Source organism: Pyrus communis, chromosome 10 (assembly GCF_041283825.1).
Source record: "Pyrus communis isolate YQ-2024b chromosome 10, ASM4128382v1, whole genome shotgun sequence".
NCBI classification, from domain to species: Eukaryota; Viridiplantae; Streptophyta; class Magnoliopsida; order Rosales; family Rosaceae; genus Pyrus; species Pyrus communis.
This window is the reverse complement of record NC_142574.1, coordinates 17,101,650-17,125,389: the sequence shown is the minus strand read 5'-3', so window position 1 is coordinate 17,125,389 and position 23,740 is coordinate 17,101,650. Positions and strand designations below refer to the sequence as shown.

Sequence of the window (23,740 nt, the reverse complement as noted above, 5' to 3'; positions counted from 1 at the left end):
GACACCAAGGAAGTTGAAGCGAATTGCCTTGGTAAAATAACAAAACAAGAATTTTTCTGCAGCAAATAAAATTATTCCTCTCTTGAGATATTTTTATTTAGATTAGTCAATGTTATACCAACGTACATTTATTAGCTCAAATTCATATACTACTGGAAAGTTGATTTCTAATCCTACAGCAACGCACGGGCATTACTACTTAGTGTAGCTCTAAAACTTCAACTTTTTAAGTGAAGGAGGCTTCCTAATCCTAGTTGCTTGCTCAAAGCCATATGCCATCTCAATTAGCTTCGGCTCCCAACCCCTCAGCCCTCCAAAGGAAAGGCCAACTGGTACCCCATCATCATATCCTGCTGGGACAATCACACCCGGGGAGCCGCTAATCGCAAGCAACGGCGACACGTATACAAGAGGAGCCGCCACGGCATCTAGCTTGTTCTTCGTCACTAAATTCACGTAGTCATCCTTCGCGAATCTTGCCAAATTTAACAATGCTGCCTTCTCTGCCTTTCCTATACCATTTGTTGCTTCAGCTTCTAAAAATAGGCCTTGGCCATACTCCTTCACCTTCTCCTGCATTCCAAGTAATCAAAATCGGTTTTAGTTTCCGCAGCTACTTATTCAGAACGAACCATAGTTTGAGAAGAACAACAGCTTGCTCCTATTTACTCACCAGTTTTGCGTTTTTATTGTTAAAGGCTATCAAATCCGCCAAGGATCGGACCGGCGAAGCCACCAACTCCTTAAGGTATGTGTTTATATATATTTTGAACTCAGCTGACAGTGCAGTATTCTCACTGCTTCCATCGGAATAGATTTCATCAAAATGTGGTATTTCCAAATTGTCTACCAAAACAGCACCACCTTTCCTAAATTTAATTTTCCAACACCTTAATTAGCATTTCATCAGAATGGATACATGTCTCCGATTGAGACTTAATATGACTTTTTTTGTTACCTCATCGTGTTGAAGTGTTTTTCATAAATTGGAGTCAACGAAGTTTGACCGGAGAAGTTAAAGAAGGCTCTCACTATCCCTATTCGCTTTCCTCTAAGCCCATCACGCCTGAGGAACTGTGCGTAGCCACCCTTGGGAATGTACCTCGATGCCTCAGTCGTTGCAACATCGTTCTGGTCGATGCCTGCAATGACATCAAGAACATGAGCAGCATCTGATACTGTCCGACAGATTGGCCTGTTCAATCCAACACCAACAAACGACAGAGAAACAAAATAGTAAATATGACTAAAATTTATCCAAAATTAATTTTACACGAGCCTACTCTATATTGTGTGGAAAACTGAAAATTACGTAAATTGATCGCCACTTACCCAACTGTGTCCTGTCTTAGAGAGATCGGGACAACCCCTGCTCGACTAGTAAGACCGTTTGTTGGTTTGATGCCCACGACTGAGTTATAACTGGATGGACATAAAATTGATCCATCTGTTTCAGTGCCGAGTGTCACTGTTGCCAGATTTGCTGCCGCTGATATTGCTGAACCGCTACTTGAGCCGCAAGGTGTTGCAAGAGAATTGTAAGGGTTCTGCATTCCACCTAACAAGCTTAGTCTGTTGATTTTTTTTTTCTGCCTTGTTCAGTCTAAACTATAGAAATGTTATCTTAGGAGACAGTCTGTCAAGTTATATTGTCAATCTGAAATACTAATCAGTTGGACTCTTATTTAAATGTAAGTTTTAGCTCGACAGTTTCACAAAATAACATACTAGTAATTCCGCGATTAAACATAAATTAATCCAACAAGTGATCCTCAACTCACCACCCCTTGGCCGCCTCTGGCACTCCAACCGGCGGGTGCATCGTTGGACCTCCAAAAGGACCACTCACTCAGGCTGGCCTTTCCCAGTATAATAGCCCCGGCATTCCTCAGCTTGGTGACAACACCTGCATCACGAGGAACAACTGAGCCAAGCAGAGCATACGAGCCAGCTGTGGTGTTCAACTTGTCCTTGGTAGCAATGTTGTCCTTGACCAGAATGGGAATCCCATGTAACTTAGAGAGTGACGTGGGCGGCGCCTTAGTCTTGCGTTCGTAATCCGCCTTGTCAGCCAAGTAAAGCGCGTCCGGGTTCACTTCTATGACCGCCTTAAGGAAGGGGTTGAGTCTTTTGATTTCTCCAAGGTAGAACTGGACAAGTTGCCTTGAGGTGAGTTGGTTGTGCTTGAAAGCGAGTTGGAGATCGTCAATGGTGGCTTCCCTGATCGAGAATTTCCGGCCTGTCGTTGTCTGAGTCCCAAGCGACAATGTAAACAGAAAAACCAGAAGTAAGGATGAGAAGTGATGGAGGTTTGGTTTCTCCATGGAAGCAGTATTAGTGGAGCCTCTGCAACTCCAAACTTGGTGTAAACAAATTTATAGGATCCGAAAGGAGAAAAGTATCACAAGCAGCTATGAAATAGTGTAAACGGAAAAAAAACCTGCCCAAGCTTCCACCAATTCCAGCACCATTATCTGTGTTGGTACTGTGACCACAAGGCCCACCATCACTACAATTTGCCGGGCACGTTTAAAAAGATGCTTTGAGACCCCGTTTGGTGGACAGAATGGAATAAGTTGTTTCTAATTTTTTTTTCATAAATAGTCCAATCAATGTTTGGTGAGAAAAATTGTAACACGGATTAGATTGATTATGAATTCGAAAAAAAAGAGAAATATGATGGGTTATGTAACCTAATCATACACATGAGTTATGTAATCCATCCCTACCACTCCAAGCTTATCTTTATAACTCAATCTCATCCAGTTCACTAAACGAGCCCTAATTATCTTATCTCTTTGATGGTCGCCTTAGAAAATATGTCAAAGCAACATAATATCATGAGATATATGGATAAGGTTGCAAAGTGTGAAACCAGGTTGAAGCATAGTGGGTCGAAATAATTGTCCCTTTGTTTCGCACATGTTGAAAGAAATCGCATCAATATTTCTCACTTCTTTTCACGATGACTATGCAGAATATAGTTGGTGGTGGTGATATTTTTTAATTTTTTGTCTTTTGCTTGCACATTGTATAGTCATGTGTATCACATTGTTGATGTTGATGTGGAGATGATTACATTTTATTGTTAAATAATTTTGAGTTTGATGCTCTAATTCTAAATAAGGCCACAAGCGGACAAGTTGATAATCTCGAGACTTCGTGTCACCGATTAGTGGCTGGGGCCGCTTCATTTGATTGATACCCAAGTGTGATGCCTTACTATTACTATCAACTCGTCAATAAGGCCTCACAAACTACATTGTAGAGTCATCCTTTGTTTCATTGAAGATAATGCATGTGAACTTGCAAAACTCACTAGCCATCCTAAACTTCCCCGCCCACCAACCACCGCGAACTCCCACCCAACCTCCATCATGAGGTTCCATGAAAGTACACTAATGGAGCTGCCATGGATCACCACTAGAAAACCCAAAGTTAATGTGGGGCTTTCTCTAGTGCACATAAAAAATGCACATTTAAGTTGCATATTTGAACAAGAGTCGTTAGATAAAAATTAAGCCACGAGCATTAGTTTGTCTATTACCCGTTGATACATATGTAACTCGAGTTATGAATCACCCATGAGTTTAGGTCAAGGAATGGATCATTCATGATCCATCGGACCTAGCCCAATCCAAAAATGTGGAAAGGTTGTTGGGCACTGCTCGAGCCTAGTTGAGCTCAATGATGAATCCTACTTGGTACGTAGTAAGATATGGATGAAATACAACCCAACACAAAAAATATAGACGAAGATGAACTACTGTTAAAATACAATACATAAAAATGTATTGTACATATTATATTACGCAAGAGCTTATAGCTTCAATGGCAGAGCACTTTAACTCTATACTCATAATAATTAGAGTTCGACTCTCGGCCTCCCTCTCTCTAAAATGAAAAATACATAATTGTAGCCTAAGATAAACATAGAAGCAAGCTTAAACACAAATCACTTGCAAGCAGTAAATTTGCAAGGGACTTTCCCATAACCTGAATTAGCCCTAATGAACCTCAATCCTGTAAGGAGGACATTTCTGTTGGAGCCCATCAAGCCCCAATTCAAATGCTGAACCACAACAATTGAATTGTAAGGAAATTGAAGGCTGTTGTAGGAGTTGAGAAATGCAGTGATCCCTTCCCTTAGGAGTGTCCTATAAGGGTCTCCTCTTCCTTGTAGGCCTTGCCACAATGTGAGGTCAGTCCCATATCTCCCAGCCGCCACCGGTCCAAAAATAACGGCTACCTTCGTGTTCGGGTTCACTGCCCTTCAGTAGCATTTGTGCTCTGGTAGTGTCCACTGTCTGAGAATCACAATCCGATCACAGAGTCAGCAAAAGAAGCTTGCCAACTAGGAACACATTTCTTCTTGCTAATAGAAAGGGAAGGCATGTTCGAACTTGGAATTCATTTGAAAAAAGAAATATCACTATATCAAGATTTAGTTGTCAACTTGTCATGAAACAGTCATGTATACCATAGTAAATTAACCCATTTTGCACTTTTACGAAGAAACAAATCTTAATTTTTTGCAGTGAATTAGTTGTGCTAAACAGCCTTAAACCCTAATGCATTTTAGTCTAGTACAACTTGGTAAAGTCATATTTGGCTCATCCCTATGGTGAAAGTCATTCTTACTTGATTGCCAATCACAGTTTACACTTGAGTGTAAACTTTTTTATAAATATTCTACAATGTGTCAAATCGTGATTTGCGAAAGAATGAATGACACAATCCAACAAGAACGCGATTTGCTTAATGAATAACTTACTGATGTGGGCATGCTGTAGCTTCTAAGAAGGGCATCGACGGCATTGGAGGCAACGAGGGCAGTGGTGGCAGTGGAGGTAATCGAGGCATTGGGGGGAGCCTAAAAGGCGGAGGGCTTGCCGGCGTCACTGGTTTAGGTAGAGGGTTAACCGGTGTTACCGGTGCAGGCACAGGATTAGATGACTTGGGGCAAAATGACATGGGTTGAGCAGGCTGAGTGAGCAAAGAGTCCACAACATACATCCCCACGTCAAACATTCTAAACACAAGTCTAAGACTTTGAGCAGGACCAGCACTAACCACACAGCCACTCCCTGTGCTTGAAGAAATCTGAGCATAACAGCCACTCAAATCTGGTGTCCCATCAAACCCGATGGCATAGTTTCCAAACCAATTTGTAGTCTCTTCCCTTGACATTGTGATTTGCCCATTACTGTCACTACATGCCACTTGTACTTTTACTCCTACAAAAATCAAAGCATATAAGTTTAGCACTAAGAGTCTAAGTAGAGAATGTGACTGAAAAATTCTACTATGCTACAGTGTATAGCGGTTCATACTAAAAAATCTACAGCTGCGGATGTCTTACTTTCTTTCGGCTTCAATCGCCGAAAATAAATTAAAAAGGAGAATGTAGTATTAGGAATTAAGGAGTACGGAACTCACCATAGATGGGGTAATCAAAGAGGGATCTTTCACCATCTTTGCATTGGTCACAGAAGACAGTGCCACTCACCATTGTATTTGCCTGAGCTGCATCAATGGCTACAAACAAAACCAGAATTGCTACAAAAAAGAATTTCTCCGGCCAATCCATGAGAGAGAGAGAGAGAGAGAGAGAGAGAGAGAGAGAGAGTGAAGAACTAGGAGTGAAAGCAATTCTTATATGCCAAACTCTCAACTGCCAATATTTATGGTGAGTGGAAGGGGAACACTATTTTTCAAACTGGGAGGGACAATTGATAGTACAGACTTGCAGAGGTACATTTAAGGCTTGGTTCTAATAGCCCCATATTCTTGGTTTCATTACGATTAATGTTTGAATCACAAGTGTCATGGACCAACAGTTAATGGCCTAAACCATCTAGATCTAGAAATTAACTTAATGTGCATGAGTTGGAGATTTAATTGCACTATTCCATGCATGAGTTTTGTCAAATAAGATAGCTGATTCGAACTTGAAATCTCTTTGAATTTTGATTGAAAGTCACAAGTAATAGTCGTTGTTCATGATAATTGATAAATTTAAGTACTGATTTTAAATTTACCAAATTTATGCTTACGGTTTACTTCCAATACTAGTTTCGATCAAATGTTTATTTTTTGTTGATTTGTACAACTTAGCATCCATGTGCAATAGTATTACAATCATTCTGTATCAAATATGCATGTGGATTCTAAATTATACGTAGTAATGAAACCTAAGTCTCGTTGTAAACCTAACTAGTTACCTCCAGTTACGCAAGTCAAAAGTTGAAAACGCTTTCCATGTGAACTTCAACTGAAATTAATAGTAGAAGTAAATTATAGGGTACCCTAAATTATATGAGTAAAATAATATTTTTTCTTTTTAACAAACAATATTAGCAATAATGTGGTTCAAACTTGCTTTTTGCGAGAATCAAATCTAAAACCTCTCACTTACAAGTACAAAAGTATACCACTAGGTTATACTAATAAGTTACACCAGTAAACATTGTTAATTTTGAAAACCGGCGAAGAAAACACCAGTCGGTGGGCCGGAGTTTTTGCTTTCTAGGCAATAAAATAAAAAGTCCATATTACCATTATTAGACATGGGTGGGTTTGCCGCCAGATGTATAATATGAATTTCAAGCCGTTGCTGTTGGGGGGTATTCGTTGGCCGTAAAAGTAGCACCACACACATTCATGAGACCACGAGAGAAAGAGTGATGATTTGCAAAGCCAGCCAATCCACGTCTGCAAAAGGTATGGCCTTTCTCTTGTGTCTGTCCATGTGATAGCTAGGGCACAAGAAGAAGGTGAACTTTTTATTTTGATGTGTGAGAGACGAAAAACACGTAGTTCTTTTTTAAACAAGAAGTCTGTTTCAGTGTAAAAAGAGTCGAGTTTAAATTAGAGTTTCTCAATGAGGGTCATTTAAGTAAAAAATGGACAGATAAGAATGAATCTCAAATTGATGAGGAATTTTGCATAAACTTACGAGTAAATTGAACTACTCTCCATATGGGCGATTATTTTTATAATGAAGCCTCAAACTTCTTCTTCATGGACGTCGTGCATAGAGAATCTCTGCCTCAAATTTTGCTCATAGTATCAATTACATTATTATATGAACCAGATATTTTCAATATGGCAGAACAAATGCATGAACCCAGAATACATAAATACAGTAAGCGATAACCCTGGTCCTGTATCGTTCCCTATTCATCTCGCACCAAGCAGACATTCAGCAACATATCGATCGCACAAACAGAAACCTACAAAGTTATACAACATCACATGTCAAAGCAAAGAAGAAAGTTATAGAGAACACCTGAAAACTCTAGATTTACTTGATCACGACTTCAAAACCAAAATCTGCACACCATGCACAAGCGCTCAACAAATGTGGGAACCGGGAGCTTTAAGGGTCAAAAATAATAATTAGAGTAACAGTAGTTCCCAATCTTAAATACAACATACAAACAAATCCTATAAGCAAAACTAGTTTAACTGTTTAAAAAGCCTACAAAAATCGTCTCAAGTTCAATGTATAACAGTCGCAGCAGGGAACATAAATTATAGAAACTGAAAATTCAACAGCCTCATGGATCCAAGCTCTCTAGTAACCTTAAATCTTTTCCCATGCCTCACACCGAACTTGTACAACCTCCTCTTCAATTTTCATCAACATGCTCGTTCCCTGGTTCCATATGCCCGTTCTCCGACTCAACATGCTCGTTCTGTGGTTCCTCAGAATTGCTCCTAGTCTCACTTTTATCAGCACTGCACCCAAAGAAAACAATGAGGATCAAAGTTTTAACAAAATCTGAAAATAGGAAACACGTAGTTAGAAGCACATGCAATCGCACAGTGACAAGTTACAAAGTTGAAACTAACGGACGAGGAATGCATGGTTGAATGAGCCTTAAACTTTAAATGATTCCATTGAAGATGGTTATATCCTTCTAGCCCAGTATTCAGAAATTAGCATATACTAGCAACTACAATTAGTGCGTAAAACACTTTCTTTCTTTGTGCAGCTGCAGAGTTAGGGGGCTAAGTGTGCGAGCGAGCAATTAGTGCATAAAACACCTTCTTTCCTTGTGCAGCTGCAGGGTTAGGGGGCTAAGTGAGCAAGCTAGCGAGTGTGAGTGTGTTTGCGTGTGTGCGCGCGCGTGTGCAAACAGCAGAAGGATACGCATCTACAGATCACCACTCAACCTTCAAAATATGTAATAAGGTACAAAATGAAAAAGTGCCACTAATTTAATTTTGTCCATGCACACACATGAGACGGATCATAACAAAACACCTCAGAAGTGGATTTCATTTCATCAAACCACCAAGAATTCCGTAAACACTAATCAATAAGATGGCAGACAATGGTCAGCAGAGAAAAATTCTTTTGAAATACAGAAACATTGTCAAGAGTTCAAAAAGCTTCCCTTGGACATAGATGTGTACATGAATGCCCTACATCTCCCCCACAAGGTTTAGAGAGTTAACCAAAACTATCCCTTTATACAAAGAAAAACTGAATGACTCACACACAACATAAAACCAATATGCGAAGTCACTGTTCCATCGAGCAACATTTCCCAAAAACTTATTCAAACAATTCTAACAGCAACATACAATCAAAATCAACATGCAAAAGTATAGAAAGGATCAAACTTCACAATTAAGCATCCTAACTTCGAGTATTTCAGATTCCCAATCAATCATATTACTGAAATAACCAACCTCTGGGGCCGTGAATCAGCCGAATCAGGCTTCCTCCAAGCTCTCTCAGTTCGATCACCAGCACGCCCATTTCCCATCCCAAAACTCCTCCCAAACGACTCGCTGTTCGCTATCTCCTTCACCTCCTTAATCTTAGCAGACTCAAGCTGCTCATCAATCTCCTTCCAGTCCTTCCCCTTCTCCGCCAACACCTCTTCCCTCGGCCTTGCTGCACCAAATGGGTTAGAGCCCTTGGGCTTCGGTGGAGTGGTCGACCCTGGTGAGGTCTCGTTGCTCACAGGCAAACTCCTCGGCTGCAAATTAAGCCTGGGCCTCGCAGTACTCTCACCAAGACCACCATTACTCTCCTCTCTCTTCTTCCCCCAAACATCAGAATCCGCACCACCGCCATTGGAAACGAACCCAACTTTTCTCTCTCTATCAAATCCAGACCCACCATTAGTCTCCTCCTTCTTCCTCCCCCAATTATCAGAATCAGCACCTCCATTAGATGGGAACCCTACTTTCCTCTCCCGATCAAACCCGCTGCCACCACCGCCAAATCTCCGTCCCTCCGACTGCATGGAGCTCTTATTCGATACCCAGCTGTTGGATTCATCAGCCTTCGACTGTGACCCACCAAAAAAACTACCTCCAGGTCCTCCTCTCTCCCTCCTCTCAAACCCATTTCCCGGCATCGATTTCTTCTTGGCGCCCCAATCATCAACCTCATCCGCTCTCGAAGGCTCATCTCGGTTCGATTCCCTCCCAAACCCACCTTCCTTCCTCTGACCCGAACCCCACTTCGACTCCGAAGACTCGTCACCATTGGAATACCTGCTGTTTCCCCGATCGCCCCCATAAGACCTGAACCCGCCGCCGAGCCGATTCCGATCAAGCTCCTCGGCTGTTCGCTCGCGCGGACCGGTCGGCAAAAGCATCCGGTCCTCGTGGGTCAGGCCCACGGGATGCTCCGCGGGCTTGGGTTTGGGCGCCCCAAAGTTATTGAACTCGGCGAGGGAGATGGTCTGTTTCTTCTTCTTGGGCTTGGTGGCGGCGGCTGCAGAGAGAGATGGGAAGTCAGCGGAGGGCGGCTCAACGGCGCGTTGTTGTTCCTCTTTGGCTTGCTGTTCGAGTTCGGCTTCCTGCTCCTCGGCGGCAAGGGCCCAGGCGCCGGGCTTGGCCCACGGAGACACGGTGGCCGCCATGGTTGCAGTGGTAGCTCTGTGGAAAACTGAAAAGGTGGCTCCTTTTTATTCTCTTGCGCGAAGTCGGTTTTCGGGGTTGCGTTGTGGAGAAGCGGTGAAGGGGTTCTACGAATATATAGGGTAAGGGATGAGGATCTGATCCGACGGTTGATTGGAGTTTATGATTTTCCGAATCGGATGGGGATTCTGACTTTTAATTTGTTTTTAATTTTTTGTTTTTTGATATGGAGAAGGAATCTGACTTCTAATTTTTTTTTTTTTTTTAATTTTTCCTTATTAGTATCTTTTATGGTGTGAAGCGAAATTCCTCTTATGCAAGTAAAATGGTACTTGAAATGCACTTTTAAAGTTTTCGCATACAAGCGAACATATGATTCGATTACAACTTCAAATTTGTCGTATACAAGTTAAAGATTATCTTATTACATATGACACGATTAAAGTTTAAAATTTTTTGCATATAAACGAACAGGTGATCCGATTATAACTTCATATTTATCGTGTACAAGTTAAAAACCATTAGTTTATTAGCATCTCTCATTACATATAACACGATTAAAGCTTAGAATTTCTCGTATACAAACGAAAAGGGAACCCGATTGCAACTTAGATTTTCTCATATACAAAGAAAGGGCTAACAAATTTAGTTTAATTTCTACACATTTTCAAATTTGAATTGGGAGTATTTTTCTTGTAATGAGGGGGATACCTTACAATCTCTATTTCCTATATCACGAAACAAAAAGCTAGTCGGTTCAAGATGGGGTATTTTAGAACGGAGGTGCCAAAGTCGTTATCTAATAAAAATAAATAGAATTTTAACTTCGAAGGAGTTTAAATTATGCATGGACACACTTATATCCAAAAATAACTTATAATTTAAATGGTCGAGAGCGTTACCTTACCTCTAAGGTCTTTTTTGTTGAATTGAATGCATTCCATTACAAACTTATTCCAATTTTCCCATATGTGTCCATATCCATAGGATTGAAATTGAAATCAGTGATTCCTCTTTTCCCTTTTTTACCTAGAACCCACTATTTATCATTTCTTATGGGCTAAAGCAATTTGGGAAGATTACATTCAAATGGTAAAATATTGCACAATCTGCAGATTCGGATATATGTAGATGGACATTTCACATTTGTGAGTGAAGCCATCCATGTCTTTTTTTTCTTTCAGAAAAAAGGTAAACTCATTGACAAGAAAACCCAAAATTGAAGAGTTTATACAAGATTTACAAATTCCATGTAGTATTTGCCCATTAAAACGTAACTCTGTCTATCAGCTCTATTCTATAATCTATCAATGCCGGGATGATACACACTAGAAAGAGAGGAAACAATCAAACTCATTTGGATATCAACGAGGATCATGAACGAAACTAGTGAATGAGAAGCTGAGCATCATTATGTACAGATGCCATTAGCCCGTCGTGAAGAGATTGGACATCACCAGCATCACAAGTCTCTCTATTCCCTGATGTTGATACAGAACTGTAACCCCATTCCTGACGGAGGATGATTCAGAACTTAGCATTCAGAGGGGTGCCACAAACACAACTCACTGAGGGCCTCATCTGCTGGCCGATGAAGCACATAAAAGTAACTCCGCAATCTGCTAATAGCTCCAATGTCTGCCTAGAAGAAACCAGGAACTCCCCATCTACAAACACTCTTTAAAGGGTGGTTCTATAGGCACCCAACACATTGCTAAAGAAAAGAAATTATAAAACAGGCCAGTAATGGGATAGAGGAAGGGGACGAAAGGGGACGGTGGATGGGAGTGCAATGTTTTTTAGAAGAGTAAGGGTAAAATAGTTAGCAACGTGCTGGATGCCCACAGACTAACTCCTATCAAAATGATAGTTGCAGTGCAGCTTCATTGCTTGGGATTGCATTCTTCAAGATGATTGTTGCAGATTAAAATTGGTATTACGGTTCAGGATAATCTGAATTCTGTAAAGTGAGCAAACGTTCATCTTCAGAACTCTTCACTGACTCTCCTCTAATGTACCATGTTACAGTTCCTGCTATGACGAGAAGAACTATTGTAAGTTCAAGTCAAAACCCAATACAAAGATTTACCATATACTAAGATTCAAAAGCACTCTGAAGAAGAGTTTCCCGGTACCAATCACAAGCAAAGAAAGTAAATGTTATAGCCAACTGTAAGTGTAACTGTAACATGATCCTTAGTCAAACCAATGTGTTAATCACACCAACTCCTGAAACAGTTCAACCCGACAAAGAAACACACCATGCGAAGTATTTTTTTTCTCTTTTGGTGCTCAACCAGAGTAGTAGTTAAAATGGTGATGGAATGTTACCACATTGTAAATTTTATTCCTGATCTTAGTTTTCTTATCATGAGGAAACCAAATGTCTTGCAGCATCTGTTTTATATTCAACCTGTTTATTAGATCAGAATTTTTACTTGCAATATTGATTTGAATTTAAAGGAGAAATTAAGTATAATAAAGAGCCCCAAATCCCAGATAATACAGGTTAAGGAAACAAAGTCCATATATATACCTTGTGGTTGTGGAGCAGGTGGTTCCTGATCTCTTGTTGCATGGAGTATGATGGTTCCTGACAGCACAGTGATGAATCCACATATTTCAGAGGCTATGCTGCTTACATTCTGACCAGACCAATCCTGTTTAGAATATAGGAAACAACGTGAAATCAGAATCCGATGTCTTCATAATTGCATGGCAAACAAGTAACAAATTAAGGCATCAGAAGGAAACCCCAGTCTATAGATCAAGAAATCTACCTTGAACATTATTACACTAGCAATTATGGTCAGAGTTGTGAACATCACATAATATACTGGGGCAACAATTGCAGCATTGAATGTATCCAAAGCCTGAAACAAAGATGCTGGCAACATAAGTGATACGAGACTCAGCATGTAATTATTTATAATCCGAACTTCTAGAGAGATCTGAGTTAAAAGATGGCTGAAAGAAAATACCAACAAGATTATCATCCAAGCAGCATGTGATAAGCTGAATTTTTCAATAAGTAAACCAACTTAAACTTACTTTCAAATTTCAATTGAAAAGACTTTGAGAAATTTCCAAATTAATCAGAATGCAAATACTCTACGCTTTATCTACTGCTATTATATTGACAAGTTATACATCAATTGCCCCTCCTTTATAGGCTAGGAACACGATGTAGTCAAAAGGTAAACAAATGGGCTGAACAGGATCTAAGAAAGGAAATACAAATTAGGCATTGCAGGTAGAGCAGACACTTAGCAAAAAAATGGCTAGTTGCCACATAAATGCCAGTGACGATGGTCTTGGAGGAAGGTGCCAAAATTAAAAGAGCAAACTGACCTTGTTAAGGTAATTTAACTGTGTAACAACGCAGATTATTGCAACTGTCAGAAAAAACCATGTCTGTGGATAAGCTATCTGACTTACTCCCTCAAGAGTTAGCTTTATAGCAATTCCAATTGCCTTTATGCTTACAACCTGAAGTAGCACAACGTACACAGCTAAGCACCTAACAATTTGAACATATAAGAACAAAATGACTATACGTACTTAGCAAACAAGAAAAGGATAGTTACCGTAAGTGAACCCATCAAGGAACAGATTCCCAAATAGACTAGTATGTTCGTTTGTCCATACCGAGGTTCAAAATGCAAGACCAAAACTAACACTAGGGAAATTGTAACTCCAACATAAATCAGAAAGGCTGTGTAGAAAAGAAAAACACGTCAAGTTAAACAAGCCAATGAAGGTTTTATGACAAGTAGCATTGAAAGAGAAAAGGACGAGATAGAGGTCACGATTCACGAACCTGTTTGGGTCGCCAGGACCCAGATTTCCTCTACAGAATTTAGACTATGCTCCTGAGGTGCATGGATCACAATCACAACTGATCCCACGATGCAGGTAACACATCCGACAATACCCATTTTCGTTATTGGTTCCTTCAACAAGAAGTGAGCCAAAACAGCACTGGACAAATCCAACAAACCCGTAAGACGGAAACACAAACTTTCACACAATAATCAGCACAGAAATGAACTGAGTGTTATACAAGTGCATTTACCTGACGATTATACTCAGTGCACCAAGTGGGGTTACAAGAACTGCCGGAGCATATACATAAGCCACGAAATTGGCAACTTCCCCAACAATCACTACCCAGTTGGAAAAATCGAAAATCGAAAACCGAATATCAATAACTCACATCTACTTAGGAATTCGGTCAAATTTTCTGCAGGGAGAGTGTTTGAGCTACACTTACTGGTGATCATGCCAGCCCACCAGAGTGGTTCTAGTAAGTATGCATACCCACCAACTCCTACACAACTCAAATTAGACAAATTATCAATCAAACAAATCAATGAGATCACCATAACAAATCAATCAGCCAGTTGGGTTTCTGGAACCCATCAATTAGAAGAATTTTTAAAAATTGAATCGTTTGATTACATATTTGTAATTTACTCCAATTCCCAATATCTGGGGATTGCATCCAACTAAAACTTACCTGCTCGGGTGCCGGCGGCGGCGGCGCGCTTGAGACCCTTCTTCTTCAGGATGAAGCTCGCCCCGATGAAGGCGCTCGACGCCATCGCCAGTATCAACCCCTTTGTATTCTCCGAAAACCCCATCGGTCTCTCTGTCTCTCTCTCTAGGGTTCGATTTCCCGCCAACCAGAATTTTACAACTGGTTTCTCTCCTCTCTTTCTCTGTAAATTGCAATACGCCTCCAAAGCTCTCAAAGAGTAGAGAGAAAGAGAGAGCGAGCGATCTGTAATTTCTGTTAATTCTAATTATATATTCCTGATTTATTTGCTAAATTGAAATCCTCTCTCGCGACTCCCAAGTTCAGTCGTCTTGTCGGAAGTTTCCGGTGGCCGTCCGGACCGAGGTAATGATTCCCTGCTTCGCGCCTTGGTTACCCCCATGTTGCGGGAGCTGATTCTATTGGCCCGTGACTTGTTGCGGGGCCGTACTGAAATGACGAGCATGTCCTTGTTCTTCTGGCACGTGCCAAGACCCCTTGCGGTTTGCATACATTCGTATGTTGACAAGTGTCCTAGGACTTAACAACATTTTAACTCTGTTAACTTGCCAGAAAAAAAAAAAAAAAAAAAAAACACAAAAAAAAATTAAAGAAAAATCAGAAAACTTCAGCTCACCTCGGCCGAAGTGGACGAGCTGGAAAATTCCTTTAGATCCGAAATTCTAAATTCGAATCGTTAAAACTGTATAAAAAATTAGGCTTATCTGATTCGATTTTTCAAATGGGTTTAGAAGAAGGCTAATTCAAATCCCTGTAATTGTTATTAATTGGGTTTGGAAGCCATTTTGTGTTGGATCTGCTTTGGCGACGGTAGCAGTATCTTTGTTCGGTCTTCCTATTTTTTTCCTTTTGAATTTGTTTGAATTTTAACGCTGTTACAGTTACACTCCAGTTATGGGTTCACAGGCTGGGCAGTGGATTTATGGGCGCAGCACATCTGCCTCCACTACAGTAAGTCACGTGATCAGTTGGATGACAGCGGCGGGCGGACGCGCCAAACGCATTTACATCGAACGGGTTCATAAACAAGTAAAACAATAAGATACATTACTAGGTTGCAACCACAAATACAACATACATTTTCCAATACAAGATACTGAAGATGCCAACAAGCACAAGAGTCCAAAAACACAAGTGGATCAACAATTAACAATTAACAATTAATAATTAAATGATAAACCAAAAAGAAAATCAATTGGAAAAGAAAGATAGTTAATAATAATTGAGAATAAGACCTATTTTATTTAACGATAATAGCTCATTTCAATACAGAATAAAGAGTCTCAATCTCGGGTCAGAAACCACCGGAAGAGCATTATACGGCAAATTAGAAAATTAAAACCATAATAAGGTCCATACCCAAACTCTAATATGACCCCACCTACTTTAATACCCAAATTTAAACACTCATCGCATAACACGACGACGTTTCCATCGTCCATACATCAGCAGCCCAAGCGGCGCCGTCTAGGATAGCTGGCCACAGTCGGCGACAACCACCGGCTTTGAGGTCCTTCCCTGTCCAGATCCGACCTTCTCGATGTTCTTCACCACATCCAGCCCCTCGATCACCTGCCCGAACACCACGTGCTTGCCGTCGAGCCACTCGGTCTTGGCTGTGCAGATGAAGAACTGAGATCCGTTGGTTCCGGGACCCGCGTTGGCCATGGATAATATTCCAGGTCCGGTGTGCTTCTTCTGGAAGTTCTCGTCCGCGAACTTGGCGCCGTAGATCGACTCTCCTCCGGTGCCGTTTCCGGCGGTGAAGTCACCTCCCTGGCACATGAACCCGGGGATCACGCGGTGGAAGGCGGATCCCTTGTAGTGGAGGGGCTTGCCGGAGCGGCCTGTGCCCTTCTCGCCGGTGCAGAGAGCCCTGAAGTTCTCCGCGGTGCGGGGGGTGGTGTCGGCGAAGAGCTCCATCACGATTCGGCCGGCCGGCCGGCCTCCGATCGTCATGTCAAAGAAAACCTTCGGGTTTACCATTGCGGTTCGTTCTAAATCCTTCGGGTCTACCATTGCGGTTCGTTCTAGAGGAGACAATCAAGAGAGTGGTATTGGGCTTTGTGATGCGTGGTCAAGGTCACGAAGACGCGGGGATTTATAAAAGGGTTTCTGCGGGGAATGTCTAGGTCAAGTTTCTGTCAGCCGTTGGATTGAAAAACGTGGAGCGAATCCGAAGAGGGACGGGCTAACCGTGGTTGGGTCGGCTTTTTAACCGTGGTGTATTTTGGGATCCGAGGCTGAATGAAGTGGGCATGCTGGGTATATGCCTTTGTCATTTTTGGAATGAGATCATCTATCATCTCATAATTTAATATTAATTTTTATTTCAATAACAAAAGATATTGTGCCATACCAATGATAACATGAGTTATTATTGAGTTAAGAGTCTTACTTTTGAATCTGATTTTTACAGTAATTTTCATTCCATCGTTATAAAATATGATAATGCTATTCATACCATGTTTTTATACCACTTTATATGATATCTGATGTAGAAATTCACATCATTTGAAAAATTTGCAAAACCTAAGAAAATGAAAAAGAAAGACTTCTCGTATATCACAATCATCATTTAATTAACTAGTTTTTCTTAATTATTAGTTTATTAAATAATGAACTAAATTTAAAAATCTTATTAATTCAAATGATGTGATTGTCAACATCAAATATCACCTAAGATGATATAAAAATACAGTACAAAAATATCGTATGAATAACATTACTCTATAAAATATAGTATTATAAACATAAAGTGATTCTCTTGTAATTTCACTTTAGAGAGAAAAGATTTATTTTCGGATTTTTTCTATTAAGATCATCTGATCAAGTGATTCAGACATTTAAAAACGTCCTATTTATTTTGACTCTTTAAAAACTATAATAATTTTTTAATTGTTAAAATATGGACCTGCTAGGGTTTCGCAGGTTTCTAGGGTTTAAGCCGTGAGAGGGAAGTATTGAAGATGTTTTCATATATTGATTTTCTTCACAAGAAGTACAAGCTTTATACAATATGCAATAGGCTATTCTAGGAAGTCAACTATACAAGGATTACACAAATCAATCTATTCCTATAATAAAGGAAAGGAAACAATCATACTCCAAGATATTGCCGCTTAATACTCCCCCTCAAGGTGGAATGTGAATGTCAATCACACCCATCTTGCCAAGTAATGATTGAAACTTCCCTTGTCCAAACGGCTTGGTAAATATATCAGCCAACTGTGCTCTAGTACGAACGTAAGCTGTCGTGATAACCCCTGATTGAATACGTTCACAAACAACATGGCAATCGATCTCTATATGTTTGGTACGCTCGTGGAACACGGGATTGGCTGCTATATGAAGAGCCGTTTGATTGTCACAATGCAGTTTTGCTGGCACACGATGATCAACTCGTAAGTCAGCCAACAAATATTTCATCCATGTAAGCTCACACGTCGCAGAGGCCATGGCACGATACTCTGCTTCTGTTGAAGATCGAGAAACGGTGGTTTGTTTCTTAGTCTTCCAAGATACCAATGCTCCTCCAAGGAATATGCAATAACCCGTGACAGATCTCCTTGTAATTGAACATCGAGCCCAATCGGCGTCACAATATCCAGCCAAGATTAAGTCCCCCTTTGAAGGAAATAGAAGTCCTTGTCCAGGTGCCCCTTTTAAGTATCGCAAGAGACGATGAACTGCATCTAAATGTGGTTTTCTTGGTTGTTGCATGTATTGGCTGAGTACATGAACTGCATATGAAATTTCCGGTCTAGTGATCGTGAGGTAAATAAGTTTACCAACAAGCCTCCTATACTTCGAGGCATCATGAAGAACTTGCCCTTCTGTTGGAGATAACTTCAAATTTTCTTCCATGGGAAATTTAGCAGGTTTGGCACCCAGTAAGCCGGCTTCATTAAGAATGTCAAGTGTGTATTTCCGTTGCGAGATAGAAATACCTTGAGAAGACCGAGCCACCTCTACGCCGAGAAAGTATTTTAATGGTCCCATATCCTTGATTCGAAACTGAGTGTGAAGGAACTGTTTGAGATCACGAATGGCCTCTTCATCGTTGCCTGTGATGATCATGTCATCGACGTAGATTAGTATAGCTGTGAATGAGTGATCACGTACCTTGGTGAACAAGGAATAATCGGCCTTGGATTGTTGATATCCAGCTTGGTGTATGGCAGTGGAAAATTTGTGAAACCAGCTTCGAGAAGCTTGTTTAAGCCCGTAAAGTGACTTGTTGAGTTGGCATATATTGTGCTCCCCCTGACGACGAAGACCGGGAGGCAGTTGCATATAGACTTCTTCCCCAAGGTCTTCATGGAGGAAGGCATTTTGAACATCCATTTGGTGGAGAGACCAACGACGAATAGAAGCTACGGCCAAAAGACAGCGGACGGTAATAAGTTTGGCAACGGGGGCGAAAGTCTCTTTGTAATCGATACCTTCACGTTGTGTAAAACCCTTGGCAACAAGGCGAGCTTTATAACGCTCGACAGACCCATCTGAATGATACTTGACCTTGTAAACCCATTTGCAACCAATAGCTCGATGACCGGGAGGGAGACGAGTGAGAGTCCAAGTCTGATTTTGTTCCAGGGCTAGGAGTTCAAATTGCATGGCGGCTTGCCATGCAGGATCACTATTGGCTTGCTCAAAAGTAGTGGGTTCGACAATGGTGGAAATGGCACAAGCAAAAAAACGGTGGGAAGAAGAAAGATGAGCATAAGAAACATAATGAGATAAAGGGTAACGTGTACCTGACATGGAAGAGGAGGTGGCACTGGGAGCAAGAGAGTGTACATGATATAAATGATAGCCCTGAAGTCGCACAGAGGGTTTTGGAGGACGGTTGGAGTGGCGAGTGGCAAGGGGAAGAGGTGAAGGGGCAGGCTCGGTGATGAGAGGGTCCGGGGAAGAGGTGGTGGCAAGGGTAGGTGGTGTGTCGTGTGATGGGAGGGTGATGGTAGTGGTGGTAGGGGCAAGTGGGTCGATGGGAAGGTGAATACTATGGTTGGGATGTGGAGGTGATAAAGGAGAGTTAATGGTAGTATCAAGGGGAAGGGGGAGGACAACACTATCACGTTGGTGATCTGGTGGTTGGGAAGTAAAGGGAAAAGTGTCTTCATGAAAGACCACATCACGGGAGGTGGAGAATTTGTGGGTAGTGAGGTCATAAACACGGTACCCCTTTTGACCAAGAGGATATCCAAAAAATATGCATTTCCGAGCACGTTGATCAAATTTGTGTGTGGGAGTGAGATTCGTGGCATAGCATAAGCAACCAAACACACGCAAGTGATGAAAATCTGGAAGTGTACAATGTAAAAGCTCAAATGGGGTTTTGTGATGAAGGAGTGGTGTTGGTAAGCGATTGATTAAATAACATGCCGTTTGAACACTTTCCCCCCAAAAAATTAAAGGTAAATTGGCTTGAAAACGAAGTGCTCGCCCAACATTTAAAAGATGGCGATGTTTTCTTTCAACGACCCCATTTTGTTGGGGAGTAGAGGGACAAGAAGTGTGAAACACAATACCATTGCTATCAAAAAAAGAACGTAAAGAAATGAATTCAGCCCCATTATCTGCCCTAATCGTCTTGATCATGCGATTGAATTGTGTTTGAACCCAAGCAATAAAAGAATGTAACAACCCTTGCGTTTCAGATTTTAAACGCATGAGATGGATCCAAGTAAATCGTGAATAATCATCAACAATAGTCAAAAAATATCTAGCCCCCGAATGATAATTGACTCGATGAGGTCCCCAAATATCACAATGTATTAAATCAAAAGGTGCTTGAGATGAAATAAAACTAGACGGAAAAGACAAACGAGTTTGTTTAGCAAGGGGACAAATGTCACACAAATGACTAGAATCAAACATAATAGTTGGAACTTGCTTGGTCAAAAGTTGTAGGGGATCGGTGGAGGGATGTCCTAAGCGTCGGTGCCAAAGGTTTGAATAACGGTTGACGTTGTGAGCTAGATGAGGATTTTGTGTCGACGACAAGTAATAGAGCCCATTATATTGCTTGCCCAGGCCAATCGTCCTCCTCGTAGCCATGTCCTGTATCACACAAAAGGTAGGAAAGAAAATCACTATGCATTGTAGAGACTCAGTGAGTTTGCTAATGGATAACAAATAAACTTGAAAATTTGGAACATGTAACACATCATCAAGTTTAATAAGAGGAGTGGCTTGGACGGAACCAACAGATTCTATAATGGCTTTTCCCCCATTCGGCATTTGTACATAATCACACATGGATTTCTTGTGAAGCAAGTGAGGTGAAAGAGATATATGATCCGTTGCCCCACTATCAATGATCCAATATAGGGTTTTCTGTGGTAAGGCTCCTGACATATTAGACAGAGGTGTAAGAGTACCTGTGGCGTTTGCAAAATGGTGGGGATTACCATCCAAGTTGTTTTTCTTGAGCATGGCCATGATTTGGTTGTACTCTTCAGGAGTGAACTTGGGGCTGTCACTGCTGGTTTCATGATGGTGCTGATCCGTGACTGTGGCGACTTCATTGCCAGTCTTTATTTGATTAGCCGCAGGTTTCTTCTTGTTAGGAGGGATCATCTTTTTGCCATGGTATTTGTGCCTCGGTGGAAAGCCATAGAGATAAAAACATCGATCTACGGTATGATATTTTTTATCACAATATGAGCACTTAATAGAGGAATTACCTCGTTGTGCAGCAGATTCCCTATGGCTTGTCAAATGCATAGCATGCAAACTGTTGTTATGACGAGTGAGAGATACCTCCACTTGCTTCTCTTGTTGTAAAACAAGAGAGTATGCCTTCCGAGTGTCGGGAAGTGGCTGCATCAACAAGATTTGCCCACGTACTGCGGCATAGGACTCGTTTAATCCCATGAGAAACTGCATCACTCTTTCCTTTTCATCACGTTCATTGATCTTCTTCAAACCCCCACAAGTGCATGTTGAGGGCTCATGATAGGACGTCAATTCATCCCACAATGCCTTTAGTTTTGTGTAGTAGATTGAGATCGATTGTTGCTCCTGTCTGTGCTCAACAATTTCTCTCTTAATTTGATAAACACGTGAACCGTTCCCTTGAGAGAAACGATCACGAAAGTCAGCCCACACATCTGCTGATGATGTGTAGTAGGAGACGCTGCTTGCAATGTCTTCATGCACAGAATTCAGGATCCACGCGAGGACCATGTCATTGCATCGTTGCCACAATGCAAATTGTTTATCTGTTTCAGCAGGTGGGTCAATGGTTCCATCGACCAAACCTAGCTTGTTCTTAGCACTTAGACTGATGTGCATAGCACGGCTCCATGTGTTGTAGTTGTCTCCTTGAAGGGTTTTGGAGACCAAGATGTTCCCAGGTTGATCAGAGGGGTGTAATAAGAACGGGTTCGAGAGATCAGCAGCCATCTCTAATGGTTTTGTGTTGGTTCCTGAATCACTCATGATGACGATGTTGTTGGTTGTGGTGCGGAAGCGTTGAAGGTGGGGGGGGGGGGTATTCAGAGTCACCAGAAACGATGCTCTGATACCATGTTAAAATATGGACCTGCTAGGGTTTCGTAGGTTTCTAGGGTTTAAGCCGTGAGAGGGAAGTATTGAAGATGTTTTCATATATTGATTTTCTTCACAAGAAGTACAAGCTTTATACAATATGCAATAGGCTATTCTAGGAAGTCAACTATACAAGGATTACACAAATCAATCTATTCCTATAATAAAGGAAAGGAAACAATCATACTCCAAGATATTGCCGCTTAATATTAATGTTGAATGAAATTTTAAAAGTTTGGATCACTTGATTTGGTGATTTTAGTGGAAGAGATGTAGAGATGATCTCTTCTTTACTTTTGAAACCATTTCTGCTTTCGGGTAAGGGTTCGTCGGCACATCAGGAGAAGATGCGACGCCGTTCAGGGGTTTCGGGTGTGGATTTGATTGTTGTGGCACATGGCACACGTCTTTGATAAAAAGTTAGCGCTGACAATTTGATTGATTTACTGACCCTTCACTTGATCAAATCTAACGATGGAGATTTCACGAGGTTATTCAGATGCCAACAAATGTTTGAAGCCAAAAGATCTGAAATTACGAATCAGGGAAACCAATTTATATATTTATATATTTATTTATTTATTAAATATGATTATACCCGTGGAGCATGGATCCACCAACCATGGACATGTGGGTTGCCAGGAGATTTTTAATGTGCTCGAAACATAGACACATACATCATATGTTATTATACGAATAGATGGACACTTGAAGAAAAAAATCATCTACTTATATAATAATATATGACATACCGTCTCGTATTTCAGACACATTAAAAAATCTCTTTCGGATTGATCCAAACAACAAGCAGATTGATTAAGATTAGTTTGTTAATTTTCTTCATAATGGAAAATATAAATCAGAAATGAATAGAGGTAATATGGTTAAAGGGTCGTTGTTCCTAAAAAGAGGAGGGCACTTTGTTTAGTAAAGTTGGGGGATTATCTTCAATTTATTCCAATATGGCAATTTTCGTTGGGTGCTTGGACAGATGTTCTTGCAACATTGGTCACGTGGTCACCGTTACTTAGACAGTCGTCTCAGTTTTTCTTTTGGATTTTTCCTATGAATCTCAAGTTTTGTCCTTCCAACTTTCTAAACTTGCGTATTTAGGGATATTATTTTTGTAAATTGATTTTCACCTCTTGCAAATTTTTGTTTAGTTATTGGTAGCGAAATCAAAAGTCATAATTAAAATGAGATGGGCAAAAAATAGACACAAAAATAAAAAATAGTTGTGGGGTCCATATCACATTGAATTTAAACAAATATAGAAGTGGCATGCAAGGACAATAAAACAATGTGAGGCACATCGTTGAGTATTATGGTAACAATCAGAGTCTTTGAGGGAAGGGACTTTCATTTTTCTCAAAAATAAAAAATAGTTGTGGGGTCCATATCATATTGAATTTACACAAATATAGAAGTGGCATGCAAGGACAATAAAACAATGTGAGGCACATCGTTGAGTATTATGGTAACAATCAGAGTCTTTAAGGGAAGGGACTTCCATTTTTCTCAAAAATAAAAAATAGTTGTGGGGTCCATATTACATTGAATTTTAACAATTCGAACCATCTATTTTTCAAGTTGTACTTCATAAATCAGCTTGTAAAATATTAGCCAAATTAGAAATATCTTGGGCATCTAATTTTTTTTTGCTAGATCTTAGACGTCTAATTTAGTTCAAAGAAATTGACAACACACAATGCTCTTAAAAACATTGAAATTTCA

The 23,740-nt window shown here is 40.6% G+C and overlaps 5 protein-coding genes and 1 non-coding gene across 8 annotated transcripts; all 6 read right to left on the bottom strand.

Annotated features, from left to right (window-relative positions):
* Positions 1-51: 51 nt before the first annotated feature.
* On the bottom strand, positions 52-2,568 carry LOC137728790 (putative amidase At4g34880). The gene is made up of 5 exons (XM_068467555.2): positions 1,782-2,568; positions 1,333-1,547; positions 959-1,195; positions 674-869; positions 52-573 (listed from the first exon to the last, which is right to left on the bottom strand). Exons 1-5 carry the CDS (start codon positions 2,322-2,324, stop codon positions 211-213), a joined length of 1,554 nt encoding a protein of 517 aa, XP_068323656.2. The 5' UTR covers positions 2,325-2,568; the 3' UTR covers positions 52-210.
* A 1,196-nt stretch (positions 2,569-3,764) lies between these two features.
* LOC137730336 (uncharacterized) lies at positions 3,765-5,675 on the bottom strand. The gene is made up of 3 exons (XR_015951996.1): positions 5,440-5,675; positions 4,775-5,237; positions 3,765-4,307 (listed from the first exon to the last, which is right to left on the bottom strand). It is a non-coding gene; the product is annotated as an uncharacterized LOC137730336 (transcript).
* A 1,339-nt stretch (positions 5,676-7,014) lies between these two features.
* LOC137728005 (eukaryotic translation initiation factor 4B3) lies at positions 7,015-9,987 on the bottom strand. 2 transcript variants are annotated; one of them, XM_088678518.1, is made up of 3 exons: positions 8,704-9,987; positions 7,588-7,743; positions 7,015-7,235 (listed from the first exon to the last, which is right to left on the bottom strand). In XM_088678518.1, the coding sequence occupies exons 1-2, from the start codon at positions 9,888-9,890 to the stop codon at positions 7,635-7,637; spliced, it is 1,296 nt and encodes a 431-aa protein (XP_088534644.1). In that variant the 5' UTR covers positions 9,891-9,987; the 3' UTR covers positions 7,015-7,235; positions 7,588-7,634. The 2 variants fall into 2 exon arrangements, with proteins under 2 accessions (XP_088534644.1, XP_068322982.1); XM_068466881.2 differs by lacking the exon at positions 7,015-7,235 and having other exon boundaries at positions 7,381-7,743.
* Positions 9,988-11,004: 1,017 nt separating this feature from the next.
* On the bottom strand, positions 11,005-15,274 carry LOC137729588 (putative magnesium transporter NIPA6). 2 transcript variants are annotated; one of them, XM_068468565.2, is made up of 10 exons: positions 15,063-15,274; positions 14,408-14,965; positions 14,162-14,218; positions 13,964-14,054; positions 13,709-13,869; positions 13,476-13,603; positions 13,240-13,377; positions 12,669-12,761; positions 12,425-12,548; positions 11,005-11,919 (listed from the first exon to the last, which is right to left on the bottom strand). In XM_068468565.2, exons 2-10 carry the CDS (start codon positions 14,529-14,531, stop codon positions 11,825-11,827), a joined length of 1,011 nt encoding a protein of 336 aa, XP_068324666.1. In that variant the 5' UTR covers positions 14,532-14,965; positions 15,063-15,274; the 3' UTR covers positions 11,005-11,824. The 2 variants fall into 2 exon arrangements, with proteins under 2 accessions (XP_068324666.1, XP_088533960.1); XM_088677834.1 differs by lacking the exon at positions 15,063-15,274 and having other exon boundaries at positions 11,686-11,922; positions 14,408-14,905.
* Positions 15,275-15,665: 391 nt separating this feature from the next.
* LOC137727550 (peptidyl-prolyl cis-trans isomerase 2) lies at positions 15,666-16,532 on the bottom strand. Its single transcript, XM_068466397.2, has one exon. It carries the CDS (start codon positions 16,463-16,465, stop codon positions 15,914-15,916), a length of 552 nt encoding a protein of 183 aa, XP_068322498.1. The 5' UTR covers positions 16,466-16,532; the 3' UTR covers positions 15,666-15,913.
* Positions 16,533-20,471: 3,939 nt separating this feature from the next.
* LOC148693619 (uncharacterized) lies at positions 20,472-21,643 on the bottom strand. The gene is made up of 2 exons (XM_088678067.1): positions 20,836-21,643; positions 20,472-20,515 (listed from the first exon to the last, which is right to left on the bottom strand). The coding sequence occupies exons 1-2, from the start codon at positions 21,641-21,643 to the stop codon at positions 20,472-20,474; spliced, it is 852 nt and encodes a 283-aa protein (XP_088534193.1).
* Positions 21,644-23,740: the final 2,097 nt, after the last annotated feature.